Source organism: Caenorhabditis remanei, chromosome III, assembly GCF_010183535.1.
Source record: "Caenorhabditis remanei strain PX506 chromosome III, whole genome shotgun sequence".
In the NCBI taxonomy this organism is placed as follows: Eukaryota; Metazoa; Nematoda; class Chromadorea; order Rhabditida; family Rhabditidae; genus Caenorhabditis; species Caenorhabditis remanei.
Genome location: NC_071330.1, coordinates 6,885,482 through 6,910,051, shown reverse-complemented (window position 1 = coordinate 6,910,051; position 24,570 = coordinate 6,885,482). Strand labels below are relative to the sequence as shown.

General features: G+C 37.0%; 7 protein-coding genes across 7 annotated transcripts; 6 read left to right on the top strand and 1 right to left on the bottom strand.

Annotated features, from left to right (window-relative positions):
• Positions 1-1,840: 1,840 nt before the first annotated feature.
• On the top strand, positions 1,841-3,163 carry GCK72_009592 (uncharacterized protein; the record flags this gene model as incomplete). Its single annotated transcript, XM_003113156.2, has 6 exons — positions 1,841-1,986; positions 2,032-2,339; positions 2,383-2,471; positions 2,519-2,797; positions 2,847-2,976; positions 3,021-3,163. The coding sequence occupies 6 exons, from the start codon at positions 1,841-1,843 to the stop codon at positions 3,161-3,163; spliced, it is 1,095 nt and encodes a 364-aa protein (XP_003113204.2).
• A 5,493-nt stretch (positions 3,164-8,656) lies between these two features.
• On the top strand, positions 8,657-10,732 carry GCK72_009591 (uncharacterized protein; the record flags this gene model as incomplete). The annotated part of the gene is made up of 7 exons (XM_053727446.1): positions 8,657-8,729; positions 9,079-9,164; positions 9,248-9,361; positions 9,409-9,810; positions 9,862-10,260; positions 10,345-10,479; positions 10,586-10,732. 7 exons carry the CDS (start codon positions 8,657-8,659, stop codon positions 10,730-10,732), a joined length of 1,356 nt encoding a protein of 451 aa, XP_053587023.1.
• A 459-nt stretch (positions 10,733-11,191) lies between these two features.
• Positions 11,192-11,465, top strand: GCK72_009590 (uncharacterized protein; the record flags this gene model as incomplete). Its single annotated transcript, XM_053727445.1, has 2 exons — positions 11,192-11,243; positions 11,311-11,465. 2 exons carry the CDS (start codon positions 11,192-11,194, stop codon positions 11,463-11,465), a joined length of 207 nt encoding a protein of 68 aa, XP_053587022.1.
• A 953-nt stretch (positions 11,466-12,418) lies between these two features.
• On the top strand, positions 12,419-15,608 carry GCK72_009589 (uncharacterized protein; the record flags this gene model as incomplete). The annotated part of the gene is made up of 13 exons (XM_003112955.2): positions 12,419-12,505; positions 12,604-12,709; positions 12,754-12,859; positions 12,910-13,000; positions 13,047-13,134; positions 13,241-13,394; positions 13,823-14,008; positions 14,057-14,178; positions 14,577-14,675; positions 14,722-14,998; positions 15,048-15,154; positions 15,203-15,385; positions 15,430-15,608. The coding sequence occupies 13 exons, from the start codon at positions 12,419-12,421 to the stop codon at positions 15,606-15,608; spliced, it is 1,785 nt and encodes a 594-aa protein (XP_003113003.2).
• A 443-nt stretch (positions 15,609-16,051) lies between these two features.
• Positions 16,052-16,989, bottom strand: GCK72_009588 (uncharacterized protein; the record flags this gene model as incomplete). Its single annotated transcript, XM_053727444.1, has 3 exons — positions 16,052-16,306; positions 16,354-16,545; positions 16,594-16,989. 3 exons carry the CDS (start codon positions 16,987-16,989, stop codon positions 16,052-16,054), a joined length of 843 nt encoding a protein of 280 aa, XP_053587021.1.
• A 1,295-nt stretch (positions 16,990-18,284) lies between these two features.
• On the top strand, positions 18,285-21,034 carry GCK72_009587 (uncharacterized protein; the record flags this gene model as incomplete). The annotated part of the gene is made up of 9 exons (XM_003113061.2): positions 18,285-18,562; positions 18,644-18,739; positions 18,791-18,878; positions 18,934-19,027; positions 19,072-19,207; positions 20,413-20,500; positions 20,548-20,613; positions 20,658-20,741; positions 20,795-21,034. 9 exons carry the CDS (start codon positions 18,285-18,287, stop codon positions 21,032-21,034), a joined length of 1,170 nt encoding a protein of 389 aa, XP_003113109.2.
• A 1,671-nt stretch (positions 21,035-22,705) lies between these two features.
• On the top strand, positions 22,706-24,150 carry GCK72_009586 (uncharacterized protein; the record flags this gene model as incomplete). Its single annotated transcript, XM_053727443.1, has 7 exons — positions 22,706-22,743; positions 23,037-23,115; positions 23,160-23,311; positions 23,358-23,558; positions 23,625-23,774; positions 23,820-24,034; positions 24,080-24,150. The coding sequence occupies 7 exons, from the start codon at positions 22,706-22,708 to the stop codon at positions 24,148-24,150; spliced, it is 906 nt and encodes a 301-aa protein (XP_053587020.1).
• Between the last annotated feature and the right edge of the window lie 420 nt (positions 24,151-24,570).

Below are 24,570 nucleotides of genomic sequence, written 5' to 3'. Positions count from 1 at the left end.
TCAATTTGGAGATTTTTAAATTTTTCTGACGGCATATGCTTCGCTCTTATTATTCCCACCTCTACGACTAATTGTATGTCGTTTGATCACATTCTTTCCATGTTACTTCAAGGAGAGCTATCATTTCTAAGCTTGACGTGTTCAGTGCGTAATGCAGTGCATATAGTCAGGGATAAGTCAAAAACAAATCTCCGCCCAGAAGGGTCCCACTATACTTCAGAATGTCAGAACTTCAAATAGTTCTTCTCCGAAAAAGTGCTGGTCGATAATTGTATGGTTTGTTATTTATTCCTTTTCAAATTTCTGTACTTTATAGTTCTTACTTGATAACTGGCGGGAGTGTTACTAATGACCAGTAACCAAAAACAGAGGGTTGGATCTCTTAGGAATAATCACAAGATAATTCTGTTGTTCCGCACATACCTATTGTCTGCTCTTAGAATCTTCATCATATTCTCAAATATCTTTTTTAAAGGTTTAATTTTAATGCATTGAATGGTGATTACCTATTTCCAACACTAACAAGGGAAACATTGTAAGTCGGGGTCAATACCATCAGAATCGAATCGTCTGCTTTCGAGACATCTAACATAATGAAATTTTAAGTCGAAAGTCAGAATTTAGATCAAATTCTATTTTACTCCTAGTTATTATTTTCTATACGTTTGTGGTTTCAGAATATGCAAAAGTTTACCTTTGACGTGCATGTTCAGCATATCAGATGTCTCATAAGCATAGTTTGAGGACGGACTGATAGATTTTGTGAGACGATCTTCAAATCATCACGGCGCGGCATCGTCAAGCGAGAATAGAAAAATTAGAAAATAAAATAAATTTTCACTTCAGGAATGATTGAAAAAAGTGAGAATAGTCAAACAAAACTAGAAGCCAGAACTACCTAGATATGACGGATTATACCATGAATTATTTTTGATTTGTAACACTTTTCCTGGATTTTTGGAGCTTGGTCGAGTTTTTATTGAAAGTCTCAAATTTGGTATCAAAATACCTGTTGTAAAATCCAAATCTGAGTTTTATTCCGGCCAATCTTGATAATAAATTCCGTAACTTGGGCCCTCGTCTCGTCAATATCAGAAATCTCGTTTCATCTTCTGATCTTCGAAACTGGACAAGTTTTGAATGATCACTGATGCACATTTGTTATAGTAGGCATGATAGACACCTCTGGGATTATATAATTCACGAGAATCCCAGTTTCAGACAATCACAACATCAGTCTATTTCCTTATTTTCGAGGTTCCTGATATATAAAACTAAAGCGTTGTTTCACAATCATTTCTTCTTTTTTTGTCTATTTCACTTCCATAATATGAATGTGATCTTTTGGTTTCACATGTTTTCTGGATACAACCTTTTGAGTCACTGCTAATGAACTGATTGAAAAACCATTCTAACGAACAAAAAATGGCTGTCTGCAAATAATATTTTTAGAAGAAGAACACGGAATGTACTGAACATGATGTGCGTTCATGATTTTTTAGGCAAGATAGTTGCGTTTGAAATATTGTAGACTTGAATCGTGGGGGCTTTAGATTAATGTACTTTTAGTTTAAAAAACGAAAAAAAGAATGATTCTTCGATGAGTAACCTAAAACCCTGGAGAGAGAATAATCATTTGATATGAAATGCTTTAAAAACAATCGCGTCATTTACTCGTTAATTATTTTGCTTTTCGTATTCCGAAAAATCATATCTTACTAATGATTTCTGCCAATCAACGTCTATATTTTCAAATATTTCTTCTAATTTTCTTGACTCAAACTCTTTCTCAGAATTCCAATCTCTTGCTCTTAATTTCATAAACTTACAAATTACAGAAATGAAAATAAAGGTCGCAATCTTGATTCTCCCCCTGTTTTCCACCCCTTCTTCTCCCACAAAATGCTTCGATTTGAATGTTCTCGAGTGCTGGCCAATGGAAATTCAGGAAATGATTTTGATGGTTTCCGGTGAAAATACGCCAAGGTAAATGCACACTGGCTTATAATTCATGTTTCTTAAAAATTAAAGGTACAATTGTTCTGGAAAAACCAAAGACGAGTGGTATGAGACAGGAGAGAAACGACTTGGATGGGGAATCTATTATGTGTCAAGTGGAATATCCTTCCAATTCATCGGTTGGCCAGTTCTTTGGATATTTTTAACTAAATTCAATATGACTCATGCATTGAAAGTATATCGAGTTATGGTATTCATTGGTCTTATTGAGATTACCGAAGTTTGGGGAAACTCTGTTTGGCCTGGAATTGTTGCACTGTTTGGAGAGGTTTATTGTACAAATCCGAAAATAACAACAGTTGTTGGAAAAGTTACGATGGGTTAGTTTTGAAAAATGAAAACTCGTTAAAGTTATAGTTTCAGTTCAATGGGTTCTTGGTTCATCATCTGCAGTTTTTCTTGGTCTCCACCGACTCACAGACATGGCCCAAAAAGGAGAATTTCTTGTGAATGTAAGCGAAAATTCAAGGAATATAGTATGAAATAATTTCTGCTTTAGACTAATCTTAAAACAAGTATCTGGTTAGCATGTCTCAGTATCTACGCATTCTATGGTTCCATCTTCTTTGATACAGTTCTTTTCAACTCAGTCTACATGGCGCCGCTTCTCGATCCAATGATTGGAAATCAGGGAATCGTGTATTCAAATAGATTTCTCTATTTCCATAACATATTCGTCTCAATCCTTCTAATTATTGTTTATGCCAGCTTGTGCATAATTTGGAGTACTCGTGAAATGCACACTTCGTCAATTCATGTCTCAAAATTCCAGAAAAGTGTGAGTTGGAAAGAAATTTAAATTTTGTTATGTGCATCTACTATTTCAGATCCTACTCCAGTCGATATGTGTATCCCTCACCTATGCAGTTCCAGCTGTCTCATTCGTTGCCATGTTTGTTTTCCAAACCCCAAAATGGTTCTTCCACGCATCTGATATAACATATCAACTCAGCGGAGGTAACCTTTATAATAAATGCTAAAAATTATCAGTAACTTTCCAGGACTTCCATTCCTCATGTATATTTGGCTCAACCATAAAGTTCAAGACGAGTTTTTCAAACGGCTGGGAGTATGTCGAAATGCCAAAAACCAGAAAACGGTGGTTCCTTCTGTACACTCAACTGCCAGTCGCTTCAATAACTGAACCTTTTCATATTCAAGAAAAAAAAAGATCTTCTGTATTGAAATACAAGAAATTTTTATAAAGAATTTTTCTTCTCTAAATAAAAAAGCAAGTCTTATTCGTTTTTTATTTTCATCAAATACTATTGACCAATAATACAAATAGATTATCTCACCGACTCTTCCTCTCAAGGGTCTCAAAAGTTTCCTTTTTAAGTTTTTCTGAAGACGAATGCTATTTTTACTCATTGTGCTGCTTGCTTGCATAGCTCGGATTTTGATCATTATCTGAAATAGAACAAAATAGTTCGGCTTCTCTGGCTATAATTGCCTTGTAGCCCAAAACAAAATAAACTGTCAGAGAACTCCGAGGCTGAGACCACCCAGTTCAGTGTTATATGTAGAGATTTGAACAGTTCTCTCAAATTTTCTCTTGTTTCGTTTCTCCATTATATTGTGAGATACTTTCACCGAAACTTTGCAGTTTGTCAGTAATGTAGAACTTTGTCTCGGTAAGATTTTGCATTTACTTTTCTCGATAGAAATTTCAATCAAAATCAATCGCGAATGGGGAAAATTCCAAGAAATCAAGTTACCTCTGGTAACAATAAGGGAAGGGAATCAGAAGGACAAGATAAAATGAGATTATCTTCTTTTTTTGTTGGAACTTCACAATTTCCCGGACGACACGAGTGTACTGTCGTATCCGTTTATTTGATCCCATTCAGATTTTTTTCGTAACCCACTGTCCTATCGTGTTTCTTACTAACTTCCCCTTTAGAAATCATTATTAGTAATAATTTCTGGATAACGTTGGCTATGAATACGTCACCATCAGCACGTCCTCCTTTGAACCAGTCTCCGTTTATCAAAAAACGAGATTTCGTAATCGCATTCTCGGAGGATTTCTGAATATGATATGCAATATCAATAAAATTAAGGATATTTTCAAAAATAGAAGAAACTTGAATCTAGGAATTAGGATTGAAATCGTATCATATTTAATTCAAGAATAAAAATCCGCTCAGTTTCAAAATGCTTCTCCTCGCGAAATTCAAAAAATTCTACGCCAACAAGAAGTATGAAACCTATATTTGTTCTACGGAAAAAAATAGTGAGTTGTTTTCTTTTTTTTTTCTAAAAGGAAAAAGGAATAGTAATGTAGGAAAGTGACAATCGAGTGTTTTATTCAGAGATATGTAGTTCATCGAAAATGTACAGTACCCCCCCCCTATCAGCATATCTTAACCAAAGATGATCTTTGATCTCATTTCCTAGTGCCATTCTGTATATCAAACAGATATTTTCGGCAATATGGTATGCAAATGCAGAATGAGGGAAAAATAATAAACGAGAGAAATTGATTGCTGATCCAACATTCAGCTCCGAGGTCAACAAGAATTTGCTTTTGAACCGGACCGGACTACTTCTAGTCCTTTCATCAGAAAAAACGTATGTTTATTATCACAAACTATACAACGCTTCTGCAGAATTCGACTTCCCGTATTTTTCTGTAATAGACCGTACAAACCCCTATCTATTCCTTCATGCGTCGGTTACCATCACCATAAATCTGAGAAATGTGCGTGCTCGTGACGTGACGTGTGCCTTTTCTCTCATTTCCTATTCCCATCAAAACGAATCGAGCTCTTTTCTGTTTCCGAGGTGACATTCTCTCACACCGTAGTCTAACAATTTGTACGTTGGTTTTGTTCTTTCCGAAAGATTCGTATATCGCCTATTATATGTCTGGTCAAAGAAGAAATGTTTTCAGAATAAGAATCGTCAGAACTCTTTTGAAAATCGTATTTTCCTTAATTCATTAATTACATCTCCATCTTTCGCATTATCTGTGATTTTAAAGCTCCGCTCCTCAATCGTCCCATTATCTGGATTTGAAAACCCGTTTTCTAATCGATATCAATCTTCTTCTACCCTATCATTCAAATCATTTTCATGGCGGTTTTTCTATTTCTTGTCTTGGGTTTTCAATAAAATGGCTGCTACTTTTCAAGTTTTCAACTTGGTAGCCTAGTTGAAACACGAAATTGAGTTGGCGGAATGAGTTTTCGTGATATTTTCTCAATATGAAAGTAAACAATTCAAAATGTTTTTATTATAGTACATTTCAACAAATTCACTCGATATCCATTTCGCGTAGAGGCCAACTTTGCAAAAGTTTCGAAAATGCACAAAATCAGATTCTTGATTATCATCGATGCTCAAGAGACATTGTTTTTCGAGTTTTATAACTCTCTGATGCAAAATGATGTTGTAAATGTCAGAAAATTTCATAATTATCCTAATTTCTCTAATTACTATGCGAGAGAGTATGCGAATGAGACTCGCGGACAACATGTGTTTTGGAAGCTGTGTTTTGGAAACGTTTCACGTTTTTTGCGAACTTGTTCTTCGTACAGGTTACTGTGTAAAGTTAAAGCCTCTCCAATTAACGTATCCCAGTTACACATTGATCCAAAATTCCAAACAAAATCCCAGTCTCAATCGTCGCCCGAAAAGCACAGAGGCCCCCCAAAACGCTCCCAATCGGCAGTCGCCTACAGCAGGCGTCCACAGTAGTCTGTTCGTCTTGTTCTCTAAGTCTCTCGGATTTTAACGCTCTCCTTTTCTTTCATTTTGTGCACTCGCGGAGCAGAAGGAGCTGCATTCGCACCTTTTCATCTTTTCTGTCTCTGCAATAAAAGTAATGTCTAGATAGTTGTTTCATTCTGCGTCTCTTTCACTCTCACATCATGGCGATATATCGACTAGGGGTTGGCCTTCAACACAGGCCGAGAAGGGAGAAGAGAGACACACAAAAGAGAAGAAGACACTTCCTTTTTCATCTGTGTCTCTCCGTGCACTCTGCTCCCTAATCGATGAGAGAGTAGTCACTTGTGGAGAGTTTCGAGAAGCCAGCACGTGCAGAGACACTATTTCGATTCCCACGTTTTGTTGAGTGAATGTCTCTCTCTGGTCGAAAACTGTTTTCTCCCTTTTATCTTTGACTTTTGATTCTTCATATGTGCTCCATGGGACCAGAAGTATGCATAATACTATATCACTTTTCTTAGACTAAAGTAACTTTCCTTCCTACTGTTTCTATTTCGTTTCCAACATTGTTCGGTCACACTTTTCTTATCTTCAACTTTTGATTTTTGATTTGATACTGTAGATCCACAACGAAAAGTAACGTTTCTTAGTTTTATACTACTTCTGGTACAAATCCACGCATTCTTCTCGTAATTTCAACTCTTAAAATTTGTGGAAGTTGATCGATTCTTCGTTTTCCACACAATGTTTCTAAATTCTTTTCCTAAAAGCCGGTTGTACATCGTCTTCAACTACTCTTCGTTTCCCGAGATTGTTTTTTTTTCTTTTGCCTTCCCCATTGTCTCGGTCTTATCGCGAAACGGATTAGGTTACTGTAGCTCTTTTATGTTATCTATTTTTCACTCGGAGTTTCATTTCTTCTTTTTTTCTACGGTAGAAACTTTTCGATAACCTCAAAATCTCGAGGATTGAAACGGGGATTAAGTCATACGGTATTTAGAATAAGCGTTATTTTTCAAGATCTTTCCATTTAGTTTTTAAATTTCTGCCCTTTTCGTGAAAACTAAAACGTTCGCCATTCCTCTTCTTTCGTTGTCTCCCATATTTACCCAACCAAACCATTTCGAAAAGAGCGATCGAAGTAGAACGAGTACGGTAGAAAAACTGAAATAGGAGGAGGTTTAGGCAGTGATAAACAAGCACACTTCACTCGATGAACCACTTTTTAAATATTTCACTTTTATCGTTGCACTCAGCGTTTTGAAGGGTTACTGTAGCTTTTGATTCGAAAAATGTGAACAAAACATAGCAAACAGAACTAGTTTTTACTCTCTCTCTCTCCTTACAATCGTTCTTTTTGTTTTTGTTTTCCTTCGCAAAGTAACAATTCGTTCTTTTCTTATCTATCCAATCAATTTTGTACAAAATTTTCATTTCGGTATTCATGTGTCCTCAATTGTTATTTTGTTTTGTCGACAAGTGAACTACCGTATCCCTTTTCAATATAACAATTCATTCCTAATTCTTCCGTGAAAATGGCGACACTCTTTGAAGCAACTACCGTAACCTCATACACCGTACCACGCCCTCTTTTTTATCCTCCTCCTTCTCTTCTATTGGTTGTCCTTGGAAACCCATTTTTCCGTGTTGGGACAAATTTTGACCGCCACGAACTAAAGTAAAGAGGCCACGAGATGAAAATTTGATAAAATGGGTTCAAATTTGTAAGGCGGGTGCTTCTCCATTTATGGTTTCTGTTTCTCACCTCATCTCTCTACCAAAAATTGAAATGACCTTTTTCGCGTGCATCTCGACCCGATTGACGGGCTGTCTGTGTTTGCGCGCGGAGGCCGCTTTTTCACCGCGGTACACACGACGGATAGATGCGGACGGAAAGTGGGCGGCACGGATGGGAAAAAGAAGAGGGTGGTAGTACCGGGAGACCCTGACCAATCTCTCGAAAGCAATGAAAGGGGGCCTATGGTCAGTTGTCTAGATTTCGAGACGCAGATTGATCAACAAAATGAAAAATCCAGCTATAATATAGATTTCTGCATAGAAATCGGAAGTCGAAGTGATGCTGCTTATGAACTTCCGGCGTTAATAAGGGTTGTGAAATCCTTCGTTCTGGGTTTTGAAATTGTAAACTAGAGATGTATGAGCAAGTCGTATGTGGATGTTGAACACGGGTTTCAATTGGTGAAGTTAGCTAGATCGAACACAACTAACCTGCTGGATTTATTATCAACCGTTGAACTCTGCCCCTTAAAGTTATGAATTCTGATTCAGAATTTCTGAATAACATTAGTGCTTTGCTATTTTGGTCTTTGATTTCTTTTCTTCTTTGGCTGTTTTTAGTAGTTTTATCTACGAACTTTTGGCATTATGTTGAAATTAATTAGGAGGCATTGAAATATCTGTGGGAACCGAATTAGATTGATTGAACATTCTGTTCGATACCTCAAAATGTTTTAATCTGATATTTCAAACACATCTATGGACACCAGCCTATACCACTCTAGAAATATGTAGTTTTCGCGTTTTTTTCTTTCTCACCAGGTTGGGAATCCTACAGTAATAATCTCGTTATTCTCATTCGTATTGCTATTCATTATGGATCTACCCACGAAGAAAACTTGCCTACCCACGAACGCAAAATAATGCATTTTTTTGGCACAAAAATGCAAAAAATGCATTAAATTGCATTCGTGAATAGAACTAAATTGCATTAAATGGTACAAGTTTTCTTCGTGGGTAGATGCATTATGAATACGTTTCCGTATACATTTTTATTCCTACTGTCGCCATCTTTTAACATAAACCGAAAGAAAGAATTACGAGCGTTTTTATTTATTTTTTATTGCAAGCATAGAAGCAAGAATGTATACTGTAAGATTTCACCCCCAATTCTTTTGGATTCTTATATTTTTATATTTATCGATTGAAACTACTGTGAAAAGTCATGTTCTCAGCTGGCTCTCAGGACAGATGTCCCGAATTCCCGGTTTTTCGTGTCCTTGATTTTACGACGTCTCGTATTTAAATGTTATGAAATTACTGCTTTATCCGGATAGGAGCCTCATTTCAATCCAAACCTTCATGTGTTTCCTTTTTTATTACAGCAATTATACCTCCCGTGATTCTCAAATTGTGTTATTCTTTAAGCGCATACCTGTCTGAGTTAACTGATGAGTTTGGTTTATAAAAATATTTAAGTTTGAATTAATTTTGCTTGCTACCGTAATCTGTGTGCATTCACCATAGCGTCTGAATGCACAGCTAAAAAATTTTTCTAGTTTTCGAACAAACTCTTATTGTTATTCTTTTGGAATTCAAATAAGTTTTTCTTTTGAAAATGTATTTATTTATTTTTCAATATTTCAGATAAACCTAACAAGCCTGTCGGAGGTCTGGGAGCAGACGGAGATCAATCGATTCCGATGGAAGTGGGTATGATCAACGACGAAGTGGTAAGAACTTTTTAAAAATAAAAGTAATCGTACGCAAATATGGTATCGTCTTTCTCTCTTTCTATTGAAAAAACATTTTTCAGGTTTCGAGTGGGTCGGGACACTCCGCACACGGACGATCTATATCTCCATCCCCATCAACAGCGAGTCATGGAGATCCACTTCTTCCAGTGGCTGAGAACTGGTGCCATACACAGGTAAATATTTTTCATACATCATCTTTCAACAGAATACGAAATTTCAGGTGAAAGTGGTTAAGTTCAACTATATGTGGACAATTAACAATTTCTCATTCTGCCGGGAAGAAATGGGCGAAGTGCTGAAATCTTCCACTTTCTCAGCTGGTTGCAATGATAAACTGAAATGGTGCTTGAGAATCAATCCAAAGGGACTTGATGAAGAATCTCGAGACTATCTTTCGCTTTATCTTCTTCTTGTTCAATGTAATAAATCAGAAGTACGTGCGAAGTTCAAGTTCTCAATTTTGAATGCGAAACGAGAAGAGACAAAAGCAATGGAATCCCAGAGAGCTTATCGATTTGTACAAGGAAAAGACTGGGGCTTCAAAAAGTTCATTCGGCGGGATTTCCTTCTCGATGAAACAAACGGATTGCTTCCTGGAGATAGATTAAGTATTTTCTGTGAGGTTTGTTTCTTAATTTTCACAAAGAAACGTTAATAATAAATTTTCTTACAGGTTTCGGTGGTAGCAGAAACAGTGAACGTAACAGGACAGACGAACGTGTCACAACTTTTCAAAGTGCCACCTTGTCGACTTGCCGATGATATGCAGGGACTGTTCGATAAGAAACAGTTTTCTGATTTCACGTTGATCTGCAAATCTGATTCCGGAGCACCATCTCAAACTTTTTACATTCACAAAGCGATTTTATCTGCCCGATCAAGAGTTTTCTCTGCTATGTTCGAACATCACATGCAAGAGTCTGACACGAATATGACGACAGTTGACGATATTGAACCAGAGGTTATGCGTGAACTTCTTGTGTATATGTATACCGGACAAGCGAAATATATAGAACAAATGGCACAGAGTTTGATTGCCGCTGCTGATAAGTATCAATTAGATCGGTTAAAGGTAAGATGGAGTTTTTGAAAACCCGGTTTTTCTTTGAAATCAAAAGATACATCTGTCTTAAATTTTACCGGTTTTAATTTCTAGGTGATGTGTGAACAAGCATTATGTTATCAACTTACAACCGACAATGCTTGCTTGACACTGATGCTCGCAGATATGTATTCGGCAGCACAATTAAGAGCACATGCAATCAATTTCATCAACGTCAACGCCACGGAGGTGAGAACTAAAAATTTAATTACCAAAGTTGCGAAATTTTAATTCACTCGCACATTTCAGTGAAATCGCGAAATTATTTTTGAAGTCATTCAAACTCTTTTTTCAGGTTATGTCATCAGAAGGATGGGAAGACTTGGTACGAGAACATCCCAAACTGCTGGAAGAAGTTTTCAGGGCTTTGGCAACCCAACAAACGCCGCCGGTCGTTCTTGTCCAGCCGCCAAAGAAGCGACCGAAGCACTGCACCTATTGATTTTCCAATTGTTTCGAATATTTCATGTCTAAACTTGAATTGAATTGAATTGTAGTCATCTCGATTTGTTTTCTCCTCACCTCATTTAAATTGTGCAATTGAGCTCAATACAAATCGACCCAAAACAACGGGTTATCCCTGTATGTTTATTTTTTAGTTTTCAAAATTACATTTTATTTGAATGCCCTTGAAATTTCATGATATACTGGTCCCCAATGTCCCATCTTCATCTGAAAACGATTTAGTCAACTGCAACCATCAAATTGTATTCTTCTAGGCGGTTTTGGTTTATGTGCTTAAGGATAATAACAAATATAGCTAATTGTTTATTACTTTCTCTAAATTTTCGGCAGAAAAACAACTGTATGAACATGTTATCTGATGACTTGATTATCAGTATAGAATTCCTCGTGATTTAGATATATTTAATCTACATTTCACAGTAACTGTTTTCAGAAAATGGATGATGAGGAGCAAAAAGGATACACCTGGGAGGCTGGATATGCAGAAGGTGTGAATTCAGACTTTAGTTCTTTTGAAAATCTGTTGATAAACATTTTCTAAAAACAACTTCTCAGGATTGAACATCAATGACGTTCTCGTGGAAGATGAAGGGGGATCCATCGAGAAGTCAATTGCCAAATATGTAGCCGACAGTAAACGGAAAGCGCGATTGGCGAAACGTCCTGAACGAATTAGGCTCGGAATTGTAATGGAAATACAGGGTGGCTAATAAGTATACAACGCTCTTAATTCTTGGATATTTGGCGGGAAAACGCTTTAATCAGCAAAAAAACGTTATTAATAGTTAAAATGTTCAAAATAGATTTAGTATACAAAAGGAATTCGAAGTTGGATACTTTGGCTTTGATACAGGCCTTCAGACATAAGACGCAAAAATCGCCCGTGCGCCGCGTGTCGGGCGTGATCTGGACTTATTATAAACATTTTATTATTGAACCTTTTTCCAACTGTCAAAAGCCGAAACTTTTGTTATCAAAAGGTGATAGTAGGTCCCCTTGACGTCACCAGGCACATGACCACCTTTTTTCTAAAACTGTGATGGCGTGGGCCGCGGTGACATCTTACGGTAGTACTTCGTTAGTTTTCATTTTAAAAAATGCGAAAATCAACTCGGGGTCTTCCAAAACTTGGTTTTAAAGGATGTTTTGTACCTCTGTACAGCTCAACACTCTACTGGACTCTTTTTCATATTTCAACAAGATTGGGCTACCTCCCACAGTTCCAAAACAACAAAATTCATCATCTCTCTCATGTTCCTGGCTTCTGGAATAACGACTTTAGGCCTTCATCGTCGGCGGATCTGAGTCCGATGGATTTCATCGTATGGGAATATTTGGAGAGCAAGTTATCAGGAATCTCCTACAACATAGCCGTTATTCTCAAGACAGCCCTTTAGAAGATATGAGACGAAGTCGACGTCGACTACCTGCGGCGCACAGGCGATTTTGGCGTCTTATGTCTGAAGGCCTGTATCAAAGCCAAAGTATCCAACTTCGAATTCATTTTGTATACTAAATCTATTTTGAACATTCCAACTATTAATAACGTTTTTTTGCTGATTAAAGCGATTTCCCGCCGAATATCCAAAAAGTAAGAGCGTTGTATACTTATTAGCCACCCTGTAAATATATAAAGGGCACTAGAAGCTTATATTCTTTCCAGATGCGTCATGTGATGATTGTCATCGACTGTTCTCGCTTTATGACTAGCAAAGCAATGCCTCCATCAAGATTTGTTGTTGTGATGAAGGTGTGTGTAACGAAAAGTGTGTAATCATACTGCTACTCGGATAGCTGATTGATACATTCGTTTAAAATAGGTCCATACTCAACAAATTCATTGTTTAGGCGCTCCAATCATTCCTCGAGCGATTCTTTGAGCAAAACCCGATTGCTCAAATCGGATTAATCACTTGTAAAGATCGTAAAGCAGAAAGAATGACAATGATGACTGGTATAATATTTATCTTCAACTAAGATTTATTCATAAACTTTTAGGTAACATTCGTGTATTAAAAGAATCGTTAAACTCATTGACTGAAGCGTTTTGTGGTGGTGATTTTTCGCTCCAAAATGCGCTGCAACTTGCTTGTGCTAACTTGAAGTAAGCCTAGAATCTTGTTTTTTTTTCATGATTATCAAAATATAATTCAGAGGAATGCCGGGACATGTTTCACGAGAAGTGGTCATCGTCATGGCAGCATTGTCATCAATTGACCCTGGAAATATTTTTAGCACTATTGAGGTAAAACAACGTTCAGCGAAAACAGTGAAAGATTCTCGGTTTTCAGTCAATGAAACGCATGAATATTCGATGTTCAGCTATTGGTCTTTCTGCAGAAATGTTCATTTGTAAAGAAATGGCCAAGGCAACGAAAGGTTTGTGGATTTATCATTGGATTTTTGTAAATATAAAAACCTATTCATCTTCATTACCGAGGGTTGCAATAATCTGAGAAATCTGCAGAACAACTACCAGTTTTAGGGGAATATTCGGTTGCACTCGATCCGGATCATCTTCAATTATTGTTCTCAAAGCATACACTCCCACCATCATCTGCTAAATCCAGCGAATGTAACGCAATTCATGTTGGATTCCCACACCATGAACTTATTAAAACCCGGTCTTTTTGTGTATGGTATGGTCATTTTCTTCCTAATATTTATATTCCAAATGGAGGGTTGTTACAAGCGGAATTAAACATTTCGAAAACTTTATAACTCGGAATCTTTCCGAATTTTTTTCCCGAAAATTTCGGAACTCGGAATTATTCCGAATTATGCTTTTTGGAAATTTCGGAAACTCAGTATTTCTAATTTTTCATAGTCAAGACAATAAATATGCAGCTAAAACTATAAATTTTGTAAATTTTGCACAGGTGTGCCCTTTTGGCACCATTCATATTGATTTTACAGTAATTTATTTCGATTTCGCACAAATTTTTTTTTCTCGGAAGTCGATAATTTCCGGAAATTCCGAAAAATGTCTGAAATTCCGGAATTTCCGATTTCTGGTCCCCACGTCCCTGGTAACTAACTTACGACTTTTCAAATTTCTATTTTTCAGTCACCCCGATTCAAAACCAGTCTCCTCGCGTGGATTCATTTGTACGCAATGTGGAGCACGCCATTGTTCCATCCCAGCAGAATGCCCAGTTTGTAAACTGACTCTTGTAGCTGCTCCACAACTGGCTCGAGCCTTCAGACATCTTCAACCACTTGCTGCATTTCAACAAATTGACGTGGCAAGAGGGTGAGATAAATAAATTATTTTCTATACAAAACATACCATCATTCATAGGCAATGCTACGCGTGTGAAACTCGATTAGCCTCAGAAGGATTCAGATGTGAGAAGTGTCGCTCAGTATTCTGTCTAGACTGTGACACTCTTCTTCACGAATCTTTACACGTATGCCCAGGATGTAACTGAATACAGTCTAGAACATCTTGATAAATATTCTCATTGTTCTTGTTTAAACGTTTCTCCTGTTTCCCTTCACAACTCATTTTAAATTTTCTTATCGCGGGTGTTCTCCAGGTCTCTAAATATTTGTGAATGATTGAGTAAAGTATATTGAAATTGTCTTTTTCATTTTAATATGAATTTACTTTTCTACTGTTACAATGTTCTCCATTTTATATCAAGCTCCTTCGTCTCGATTGCTTGCATCATTAAATTCAGATGAGCACACCGGTGCAGGTGAAAAGGAGCCGGAATCAACAACCGGGAACTCCCATCCCTTCTTCTAGAAGGAGGGAACCATCTTCTCTCACAGCAGGTGTGTTCTCCATTCTCTACATTTCATCTAGAGTTTTCCAGCTGTGTACAATCCACCCGTCTCAAAACTGAAGAAGAATTATGACCAGGAGTTCGATCGATTTTTGAGGTCCGCGAAAACAATTATGGACCACCTAGACAGTAAGTTTTGAAACTTATTTTATTTCTGATTTTTGTGTTTTTTCAGGCTCCGAAAAAATAATATTATCCCCTATGCGGAAACAATTAAGACGGTTTCACAAAGAATCAAACAGTTTCGACGTTTATTTCAAATCACAATCATACTGGAAATTTTTCTATAAAGGACTTATTGATCATTGTGATGATATGATGGATTGCTTTCGATTTGATGATCTTCGAGATGTTGATTCAGTAGTTGATAGTCATGATTTGCCCGATGAGCTCATTTCGTTTGTCACACAACAATTGATGGAGTGGAGAGATTTATTCAAGGATGTTGAGTGGTATAAATAACAAAAAGCTAAAAAAAAAATCCCAAATGTCCTATTATAGGTTGAAGACTTTCCGCGAACTGACCAGAAAAGTAGAAATCCTCCAGCAGCGACGCCAAGAAGAGGCTGAGAGATTATCACTTCTTAAAAGTATTCGGCATGAATTCGGTAAGTATTCACAAAAAGTTCAATTAATTTCAGGCTGTCTTTTTTCAGACGCTTCCAATCTCGATGTGCAAAACTTCACAAAATTTAGTCAAGCTCCATCGAATATTTCCAATTCCATAATAAATGCTATCGAAGAATCCGAAAAAACACAAAAACCGTCTGATGGGTTGAAAAACGTACCAATGTTATCAAAAAGGTTGAGTGTTAAGAGATGGTATAGAGAACATTACGGTAAGTGTTTTGCCTATGGTCAAAGATAACCGAATTGATTTAAGACCCTTCATCTCATGGAGTATCAGATAACGAATCTGATGACGACAACTCTTCAGATGACGAAAATTCTTCACTCTCTGTAGACTCAGCCAATTCGAATATCGAGAAATCTGAAGATTTTTCCAGTGACGAAGCGGATAATGATAATGACTTCCAAGCATTTTTCAACGAAAACACTTGAAACTGTATTGAAATTCTCTTGTAAAGAAGATTGAGTTTATTTCATTCGTCAACATTTTTTATCTCTTTTTCCACAAAATTCAGTCATGTACAATAATTCGTTCATTGAAGCTGCTGCAATGAAGATACATATTTCGTTTATCGTTGTCGTTCCAATATTGTTAGATTCAAATTTCCTTTTCTGGTATACCTTTGCGGATTCTGCTAAAATATTGGTAATTCATGTAGCTTTAATGAAAAACATTAATTATGATAGTGAAAAGAAACTTGTTTTTCAGTTTTATTAAAACGTATGAAGCTAATGAGCTGGTTAAAGTAAAGGGGAAAATGTAGATAATGGCACATTCAATCTAGTGGGAACAAAATAATATAATTGTAACACTAGGCAAACTGTAATGCAAGATTGTTTCAAGAGCCGTCTAGTTATTAAGAACAGATTCTGCTCTAAAATGTAAAATGGTTAGGTGGTGGGTATTTCACTGTGCACAAAGCATTCAAATGATTTCCGTCGCAGTGATTACATCGTCTGGACACGTAACGACATCTACTGGCGTCTGGACACCGGAACAATGGTTCCGCACAAGTAAGACACAATTTGTTCATTTTCATGAAACTCATTCTGGAAGCACTGTCTTTTAAAACATTACACTTTTCGCTGCAATGTTTGAAGTTGGTCTCGCCACAATATATGCATCCTGACTGTAGTTAACGTTTTCAAAAGTTGACAAACCAAGACTTGAACTCACCGCTTTTTTGATCTCGAATGACTGAAACAAATTACGAGCTCTTTGGTGAGAAACCATCAAGTTCTGGCTTTGAGATCCGTTTGGTGTTGCATTCGGAAACACACTAAGGGATAGTGGAATATCTATTAACTTCGGTTGGCTCATTTCATTAGGAGTTTGCCACACTGGAATATTGTTCGATAGAGATTGGCCCTGAATAACTATCAAATACTATTAAGTTAACAAAACCAAATCAATTACCCAGCCAAAACTTTTGTTGTTCGATTCCTCCAGCTTCGTTCTTTTGTTCATTGGTTCCTGTGGTGGAGGTGGCGGTGGAACAGGAATTTCCATTATATCTGATGAGCTGCTGGGTACACGAATTCGATCACTTCTTTTTCTCTCTTTCAATTGTCTCCCGATCAGTTCGATGTACTTTTTCATAACTTCAGTGTTCTCTTTCAACATTTCCGTATTCTCTTTCACAACTTCTGTGTGTTTCTCCAACACTGTCATCTGCTTTTCTGATATAGTGTTGTGCTTTTCCAAAGCCTCGCCGCTCTTCTTCATCAGTCTGTTATTCGCATCCAGAACGCAAGTCATGTCCTTCTCCATTTCCATCATTTTTTTAATCTCGTTCACCGTCACTCTCGCCATTTTTTGAAGAATAAATTCTTAAGCAGAAAATTCGGCAGGAATTACCAGGGGCGTCAGTTATTTGAGCTATTTATGTAGTTCGCTTGAAGAATCCAACATTTTTCAAAACTAGAAAATAGTACGGTTGTTATGCCTGCACATCAAAAGTCAGCGGGACGTTTGAAAATAAAGCTTCACTAAATCAATTTCTAGAAGTAAATATTTATTTTTATTCGAGTTTGATTTTTTCGGCCGAGGGTTTAAGAATTTAGGAAAAATATTGCACCAAAAATGCACAGATAATAATGAATATAGAAACAATGAATGCGAGTCCTATCGAAATCTCAGATTTTTTCGCCATTCGTACTCCTAAAATGTCAACAATTGCAGGTGAGCCAGGTTTAACTTTTTCATCACAAAGGTTATCCTCGCAACCAGTTTGAACAGGACACGATTCGCAGATGGAACCTCGCGTATACAAACGATGATTGAAAATAACTGGACTGTAATGAATTTACTTTCGTTTTGCGGAATGGTTACTGATTACATTGGTCCAAAAACACACATCATGACTAGAGATGTGGTTCGGTTATCGCTAAATTCCGCTTCCACGCAACCAATTCGAATAGAATCACTATTAATAGCCTGAAACTGATTAGTTTACTCCTTGGAATGCTAGTTATTCAACAAGGTTTACTAAATTAAACGGCGAATTCCAAACGGATTCTATTACTCGATCCTCTTTGTGACCTCCTTGCGTGAGCTTTGTAAGAAACTCGTCAGCACGTTTTGCTGGATCCTTCTCTCTAGTTTCAATCCAAAAACTTGTTGATTTTTCTTCTTGAAGAAAATGCATACCTTCAATCTTCTGACGTGCTAACACTTCAAGGTTGTCATCCCAGTACTGAAAATAGGCGTTTTCGAAACATCAAATGAAATCCATAGCCTCACTATTTTTTGCATATTGGAAACTTTCAAGTCAACCGCTCGGATTCGTCGAAAATTGTTTAACTGTTGAACCATATGCTTCCAAAATGTAGTTTGGTGCGAAAGAACTGCAGTCACAAAAGTTTCTTTTTTGGTTTAAAGCTTATATTACCTGTCATACCAAGTAACAGTTGAACCAAAATGAGTTTGAAAAACATTTAGAACTTGAATCTTATCCAGAATAGTTTTTAACAAACATTATAAGCATCAAGAGTAGATAAACTGGTGACCATAAGGTCACTAGGTTTATGGGGGATCCTTCATTCCGATACAAGACGTTGGAACACTCTCATCCTGCAAACGTTACCATTTTACAGACTAAACACAAAATGGAAGGAGGCACCTACAAGGAACCGTGGCAAACCAAAGAAGTTCTCGATCCAGGAATTGAATCAGATGGGTCCATATCAATAATTGAAAACATTTTTGAATATACGGTAGAATGTGTGTATCACTTCATTTTGACGAACCATGCTTCGAAGCAATCTGATATTGAGAAACTCCTCGAATTGTACGGAACAATCGAAGACAAGGACAAAGAATTTGCGGAAAAAGTTCTGAGAGTACAACAGAATTGTGAGCCCAATACTTTTAGAGAAATTACGAAGTGAGTTAAACGCCTTGGGGAGTGTTTGAGTACTCAGAATTCAAGACTCATCAAAAATTGAGCAAATCCCATGTATTATAGAAAATTCGGAGAAAAATATCTACCAACATTCGGAAAGCCATCAAAACAACAAATGGACTCCTCTCGGGTGTTTCATAGTCCAAGCGGCTATTTATCGTAAGCATATTTTATAATCATGCATATCTTTTTTACGTTCGCAAATTCCAGAGATGGATCTGCTAACGAAAAAGAAATTTCCAAATTTGTGTCGTCTTCTCTCAACGAAGTTTTTGATTCAATTTTCACTCCAGAAGAGGTTCGTTTCATTGTTTTAATAGGCTAGTAAAAACTTACCAAAATTATTCACTCAGATTAAAAGAGTTGTCAAAGGGCTAATCTCGTCGTTGGCGGACAGTGAAACACGACTACAGCACATTGGAAATGTCAACCAAGGCTTGAGCTATGGTATAGAATTTTATTTTTTTTAATCTATTTTTGAAAATTTTCAGAGTTTGCTAATTATTTCGAGAAGTTGGACCCAAAATATTTCGAGAAGTGGGACCCGAAGTTGGTTTCTGATTTTCATGAGAAAATGTGTAGTTCAACCACTAATTTCATAGGATATTTTGCACTTCATACAATCAGGTATTGGGTAGATTGAACTTTAAAACATATAGATGTGTAATGGGGTTATTCACCTCCGGAAAAACGTTTTTTTCCTCGATTCATTTGCCGGAAAAAACGGTGCTACTTCGCTTAAAAACTGCACGAATAAGAACTGTGTTGTTTAAGAACTTGCTTCGCTTAAGAACTCGTTCAGCAATGGAGTGCGTTCGCATTAACAACTGAAATTTGAAATTTCAACAGGGTTTCAGTTGTTTTTCGACTTTAAAATTGGAGACCCCACAAATTCCGAGGAAAAAAACTCCTGGGAAACGAACTCCTGGGAAAAAGGCGGGGCTAAGCGCGCACGCTGATTGGCTAATCAGTTACGAAATCTTGCTAATTAGCATTTTGTAGCCAATCAGCGCGCTTGGCCCCGCCTTTTTCCCAGGAGTTCGTTTCCCAGTATTTTTTTTCCTCGGAATTTGTGGGGTCTCTAAAATTGAAATTTTCACGACAAATGCGCCCTATTGCGAACAGAGTTCTTAAACGACACAGTTCTTATGCAACGCAGTTCTTCGCGCAGTTCTTAAGCGAAGCCAGTTCTTAAACAACAAAGTTCTTATTCGTGCAGTTCTTAAGCGAAGTAGCACCGAAAAAAAAAGTTTTTCCGTTTTTCGCTGTTTTTTTTTCCGGAGGTGAATAACCCCAAAAAATTTATGGGGCTATTCGTGGGCGGAAAAAACTTTTCCTCGATTCATTTACCGGAAAAACTGCTTTTTTCGTTTTTGCCGGTAAATGAATCGAGAGAAAAACGTTTTTCCCGGACATGAATATTAGCACGGCACGCTTCTTCCAACCGCGCTTTTCCGAAACCGATTCGATTAACCGATGAAAATTATGTGCGAAAATGAGAGACTCGGAGAAAAAGAGACATTTTTCAAGGGGATTTCGGTTGAGCGCAGTTGCAAGAACTGTGCCGAGCTAATGAGACCCCACCGATTCCGAGGAAGAAAAATTCACGGGAAAAAAATTCACGGGAAAATGGGCGGAGCCAAGCGCGCTGATTGACTGCAAAATGCTAATTAGCAATCTTGCGCAACTGATTAGCTAAGTAATCAGCGCGCTTGGCTCCGCCCATTTTCCCGTGAATTTTTTTCCCGTGAATTTTTCTTCCTCGGAATCGGTGGGGTCTCGAGCTAATAGCCCTTTTAAGGAGTTTTCAAAGTCTTCTTGATAATTTGCAGACATCATTGCTACGTTAACTTTGATGTTGGAAAACTGAAATTTTACCGAAGAGAAATGTACGAAGAAGCTGTGAAAGCCTCAAAGAAAGCAAGTTTAGGAAGATAAAGTCTTATAATAATCGATTATTTTTACAGGAAGCAAAATCGCGTAATAATTCTGTCAAGTCAGAAAACGAGTGCAAAAGTGAAACAATGAGAAAAGTAAAATCTGTGAAATTGTACAACTGTTTATTCGAAAATTGCAGGACGTTCCATCAAAAGTTTTCAATGTTAAACGAGAAATCAGTACGGAGTCTGACGACGATTATTGTGAGATCATAGCGCCAAGTGTGAGTTTGAATAAGAGACGGGTTCCTGTAATATAAAATGGCTGTCATTCCAGCCAACAAGTAAAAGTAAAAAGCGCCGAGCATCGGAAAGCACGAGTAGAGTCCACTCATCTGACGTCGCAGAAGATGAAAAAGAAATGTTGGAAGAGCTGAAAAAGGATCAACTTCCGATGAATTTTAAAGCAAGATTCAGGAAACTTACCGAACAAAATCAGATGCTACGCGAGCAAATCTTGGAATATAGAGAGATGATCAGTTTGAGAATCGCAGAAAAGAAGCAGAAGCTGGGATGATTTTTCTTCTATTTTTAAAAATTATGTTATTGTTATTGTTTGTAATTGTTTTTTTTGTTATATTCTTCAATAAACTGTTTTATTTTTCGATTACAGTTTCTCACATTCAATGAAACTAGCTAGTTTAACGAGGGCACATTTCTAGAAAACACAGAATTTCAAACAAATCTAATATTTTTCTATGTTTTTTTGCTGCTTGAACGAAATAGTTGTCATGGGTGAAGGACGTTAAAATCTCGCGGAGGACACATTTTTTGTCGTGCTCTCCACTTTTTTCCATCGCGAACATTAATTTCCATGAGAATTGTTCTAGAAATTTTGCTCACGAATTCCTATTTTTTTCTCCATGTCGAGTATTTCAGTTATTGACAGGAGCATTTCTTATCAGTATTTAATCCATTTATTCTTTCAGTTTCTTATCACGGGTTTTTGACACCATAATTTTGTTTTAATGTGGAAAATTAAGATGAGAAAACGAACGAAATAGAGAGTAGGAGCACTCTCAAGTCGTAATTTCAGAGCAAAGGGAAGGAAATCAGTTCCTAAAAGGTTGTCTCATAATGTGTGATCACAAAAGAAGAAATGCGAAGTTTAGAAGATTCTTAACTCCAGCTCTTATCATAAGACAGGTTACTGTAGATCTGTCGATGGATAAGAAGAGGAAGAAAATCCTCGAAAGAAAATCTTCAAAATAGTAATCAGTAATCCGAAACGACAAAGTCCTTCCGAACATTTTAAACTGATTCTTCAGAATGTGCAAAGAAAATCAAATAAAAATTATTCAAAGCGCAGAAACCTTCATAAAACACTAGACCTTATTCTAAATTACTAGCAGTCAAGATTCATTTGACATTTTTTGTTTCAAGTGACTCAAGTGTCTTCAAAAATAGAAACATGAGAAACACACTCAATATATGCTTTTTCTGTAGTGCTTTCGAGAAGAAACGGATGAATACAGTAGGAAACATTTCATAACAAAATCCCTATTTTCTCCCTGAAAAAAGAGAAATCGAATGACCTACAGTGTCCCATTCCCCTTCTTTTTCTCTTTCTCCTTTCTTTTTTTCTACCCAAGGACAGATGTTATGCAGCCGTCTACAATAGTTTTTTCCTGATTCAAAACTCTCTCCTAGCTTTATACTCTATACTCATTTTCTCTCATCGAATCTCATCAGTTTTAGTCCGCCCATAAGTTGGCCACCTGTCATTCAGATGCTCCATTTTTGGTTTTCACTTATTTACTACTCGAGTCTCATTTTCATTTTTTTTTAGATAAGCTTGTCTGGATAACCATATCACAACATTATAATTGGTTAATGTTCCTAATATAAGATGTCTGTTGAAAATCGGGTTACTGTAGATGACAATTAAAACAACATCAGAAAGAAAACGCTGAAAACCCGAGGATTTCCCAAGACTTTTCATCCCACAGATTCTTTCCTCTTCAGCATGGCCCTCCTCTTCTAAAATAATCGAAAAAGTTTACAAGTGAAATTACAAAATTCTTCATATTCTCTGTGTCTCCTTTACTTTCAATGGTTCCTCAGATGCTGATTCGAATCGTTGATTGAGTTTTAAACAACCAAAAACATTTCTCTCACAAAATTTCTTTTTCATTTGTCTCGTTTCATTCGAAATTTTTACAGTATCCCATATCGATCAGCTCTCGAAATGGGTCAACGAGAAGAAGAGTCTTTGAAGATTGAGGAGTGAGTAATTCAAGTTTTATTTATTATTAGTTGATAGTGGATAGATTCATTTCAGTTATCGAAAACAAGATTAAGTGTTGTGAATCTAGTGTTTTGCTATTAGAATGAACCATATTAAACCAATGAGATTCATAGTTTCAGATCGATCAAAGCAGTTCTGGATCCAAGTTACAATCCAATTAATAAAGAAAATAACCCGGAAGGGAAAAATGAAACTGAACAGGCGAAAACAGCTACAACAAAGATGCAAGTTTTTGAAATACTGACGTCAATTTTCTATCCTAAATTTACAGAACGACAGAAGACTCCGATTATACCCATATTCGTGGATTGTACGTCTTTCAACTCTATCTAGACCATCCGTTCCTTGCCGTATGTTATTCACAACCATTAATTTCTTATTATTCAGTTTTTAGAACTGCTCAAAATCGAGAACGCGGGCAGACAACATCAAACGACGACGAATTTGGAATTACATCACTGCAAGTGTGAAAGAAAAGTTTGAAGGAAATGTCACTGTCGATAAGGTGAAGAAATTGGCTGAATATTGGAAGAATAAATACTCTGAGTGAGTTCTGTTTTCTCTCTAATCTCATCCGAAACCGTAATTTTAGTCCATTGCATATCTCACCCAGAATCGCGTTGGCTCTCTCTGAGCTGACTGGTCGGGATACTGTATTTCCCTCCTCCCCACCACCACCTCCCAGTGAACTTGAGAAACACGAAATCGACGCGATTCTTTCGCAAAGAGTTTATTGGATTGTGAAAGCAGCGAAAATGTATATGAAGGAATCTGGAATCGATATGGATACTCTGTGAGTGATAGTTTCAGTGTTATAAGTGTACCTCCTCAGACTTTTGTCATTTCACTTTTATTTCAGAGGTCGCTCGACAGAGTCCAACGATAGAAGAACGATAATGTGGAGTTCAATACGCGAAGAAATAAACAGAAGATATTCTGGAAAGGTTGGAGTTTTGGGATTTTTTCAAACGAAGAAGGTTTTCTCCAATTACAAAAGAAGACATCCAGGGTGAGTTACAGCATTCATTTCTTTGTAATTTAGTTGAGACTTCAGAGAATTCAAAGACACTTCCGATGAATCAATATTCGGAACTGAAATGAAAATGGATTGTGATGAGGTGTTGGAGAAAGATCAAGTAGTTGAAGAGAAGCAAATCGAATCTATTGAACTCGAAATGAAATCAGAACCTATTGAAACTGAAGGATTTCCGTGGAGAAAATATTCTGGAGAATCTGGAAATGAAGCTGAAAAACTCGTAAAATCTGAAGGTGGGCCTGAAAATATTTCTTTTATTTCTTACTTTCTGTGCTCAGATGTTGAAAGAGTCTCGGAAACCTTCGAAGTGGGAACACTCGATGTTTTAGTGAAGAAGGAGATCGCTTAGAGTGCTGGTAATGATACAATTCTTTGAAATCTTTTCTTCAATCTTTTTCTATGCTAACCGACCGGTTTTGTGTTTTTTGTGAATTTTCGTTCCCCGTTTCATCAGATAAAACTGGCCAATCTTTTTTATCATGCTTCATTCTACCTAATTCATTTCATTATCCTCCAAAACACCTCTCCCTCTCTAGAGCCATCCTGAATTACCCCTCACCTATTGCGGCACCTCGTAACCGTTTCCACAACCACAACTCCTTCTCCGCATCACTCTTTTCTTTTTTTGAAATATCCAACTAGTTTATTAACTCCTTATCACGCCCATCCTCTTCCCCATCAAATTTTCCATTGTTTTTTATTTCGAGCTACAGATTTCTGTATTTCCAGACTAAAAATCACGTTGGTTTCATCTTCCCTGATTCAATTC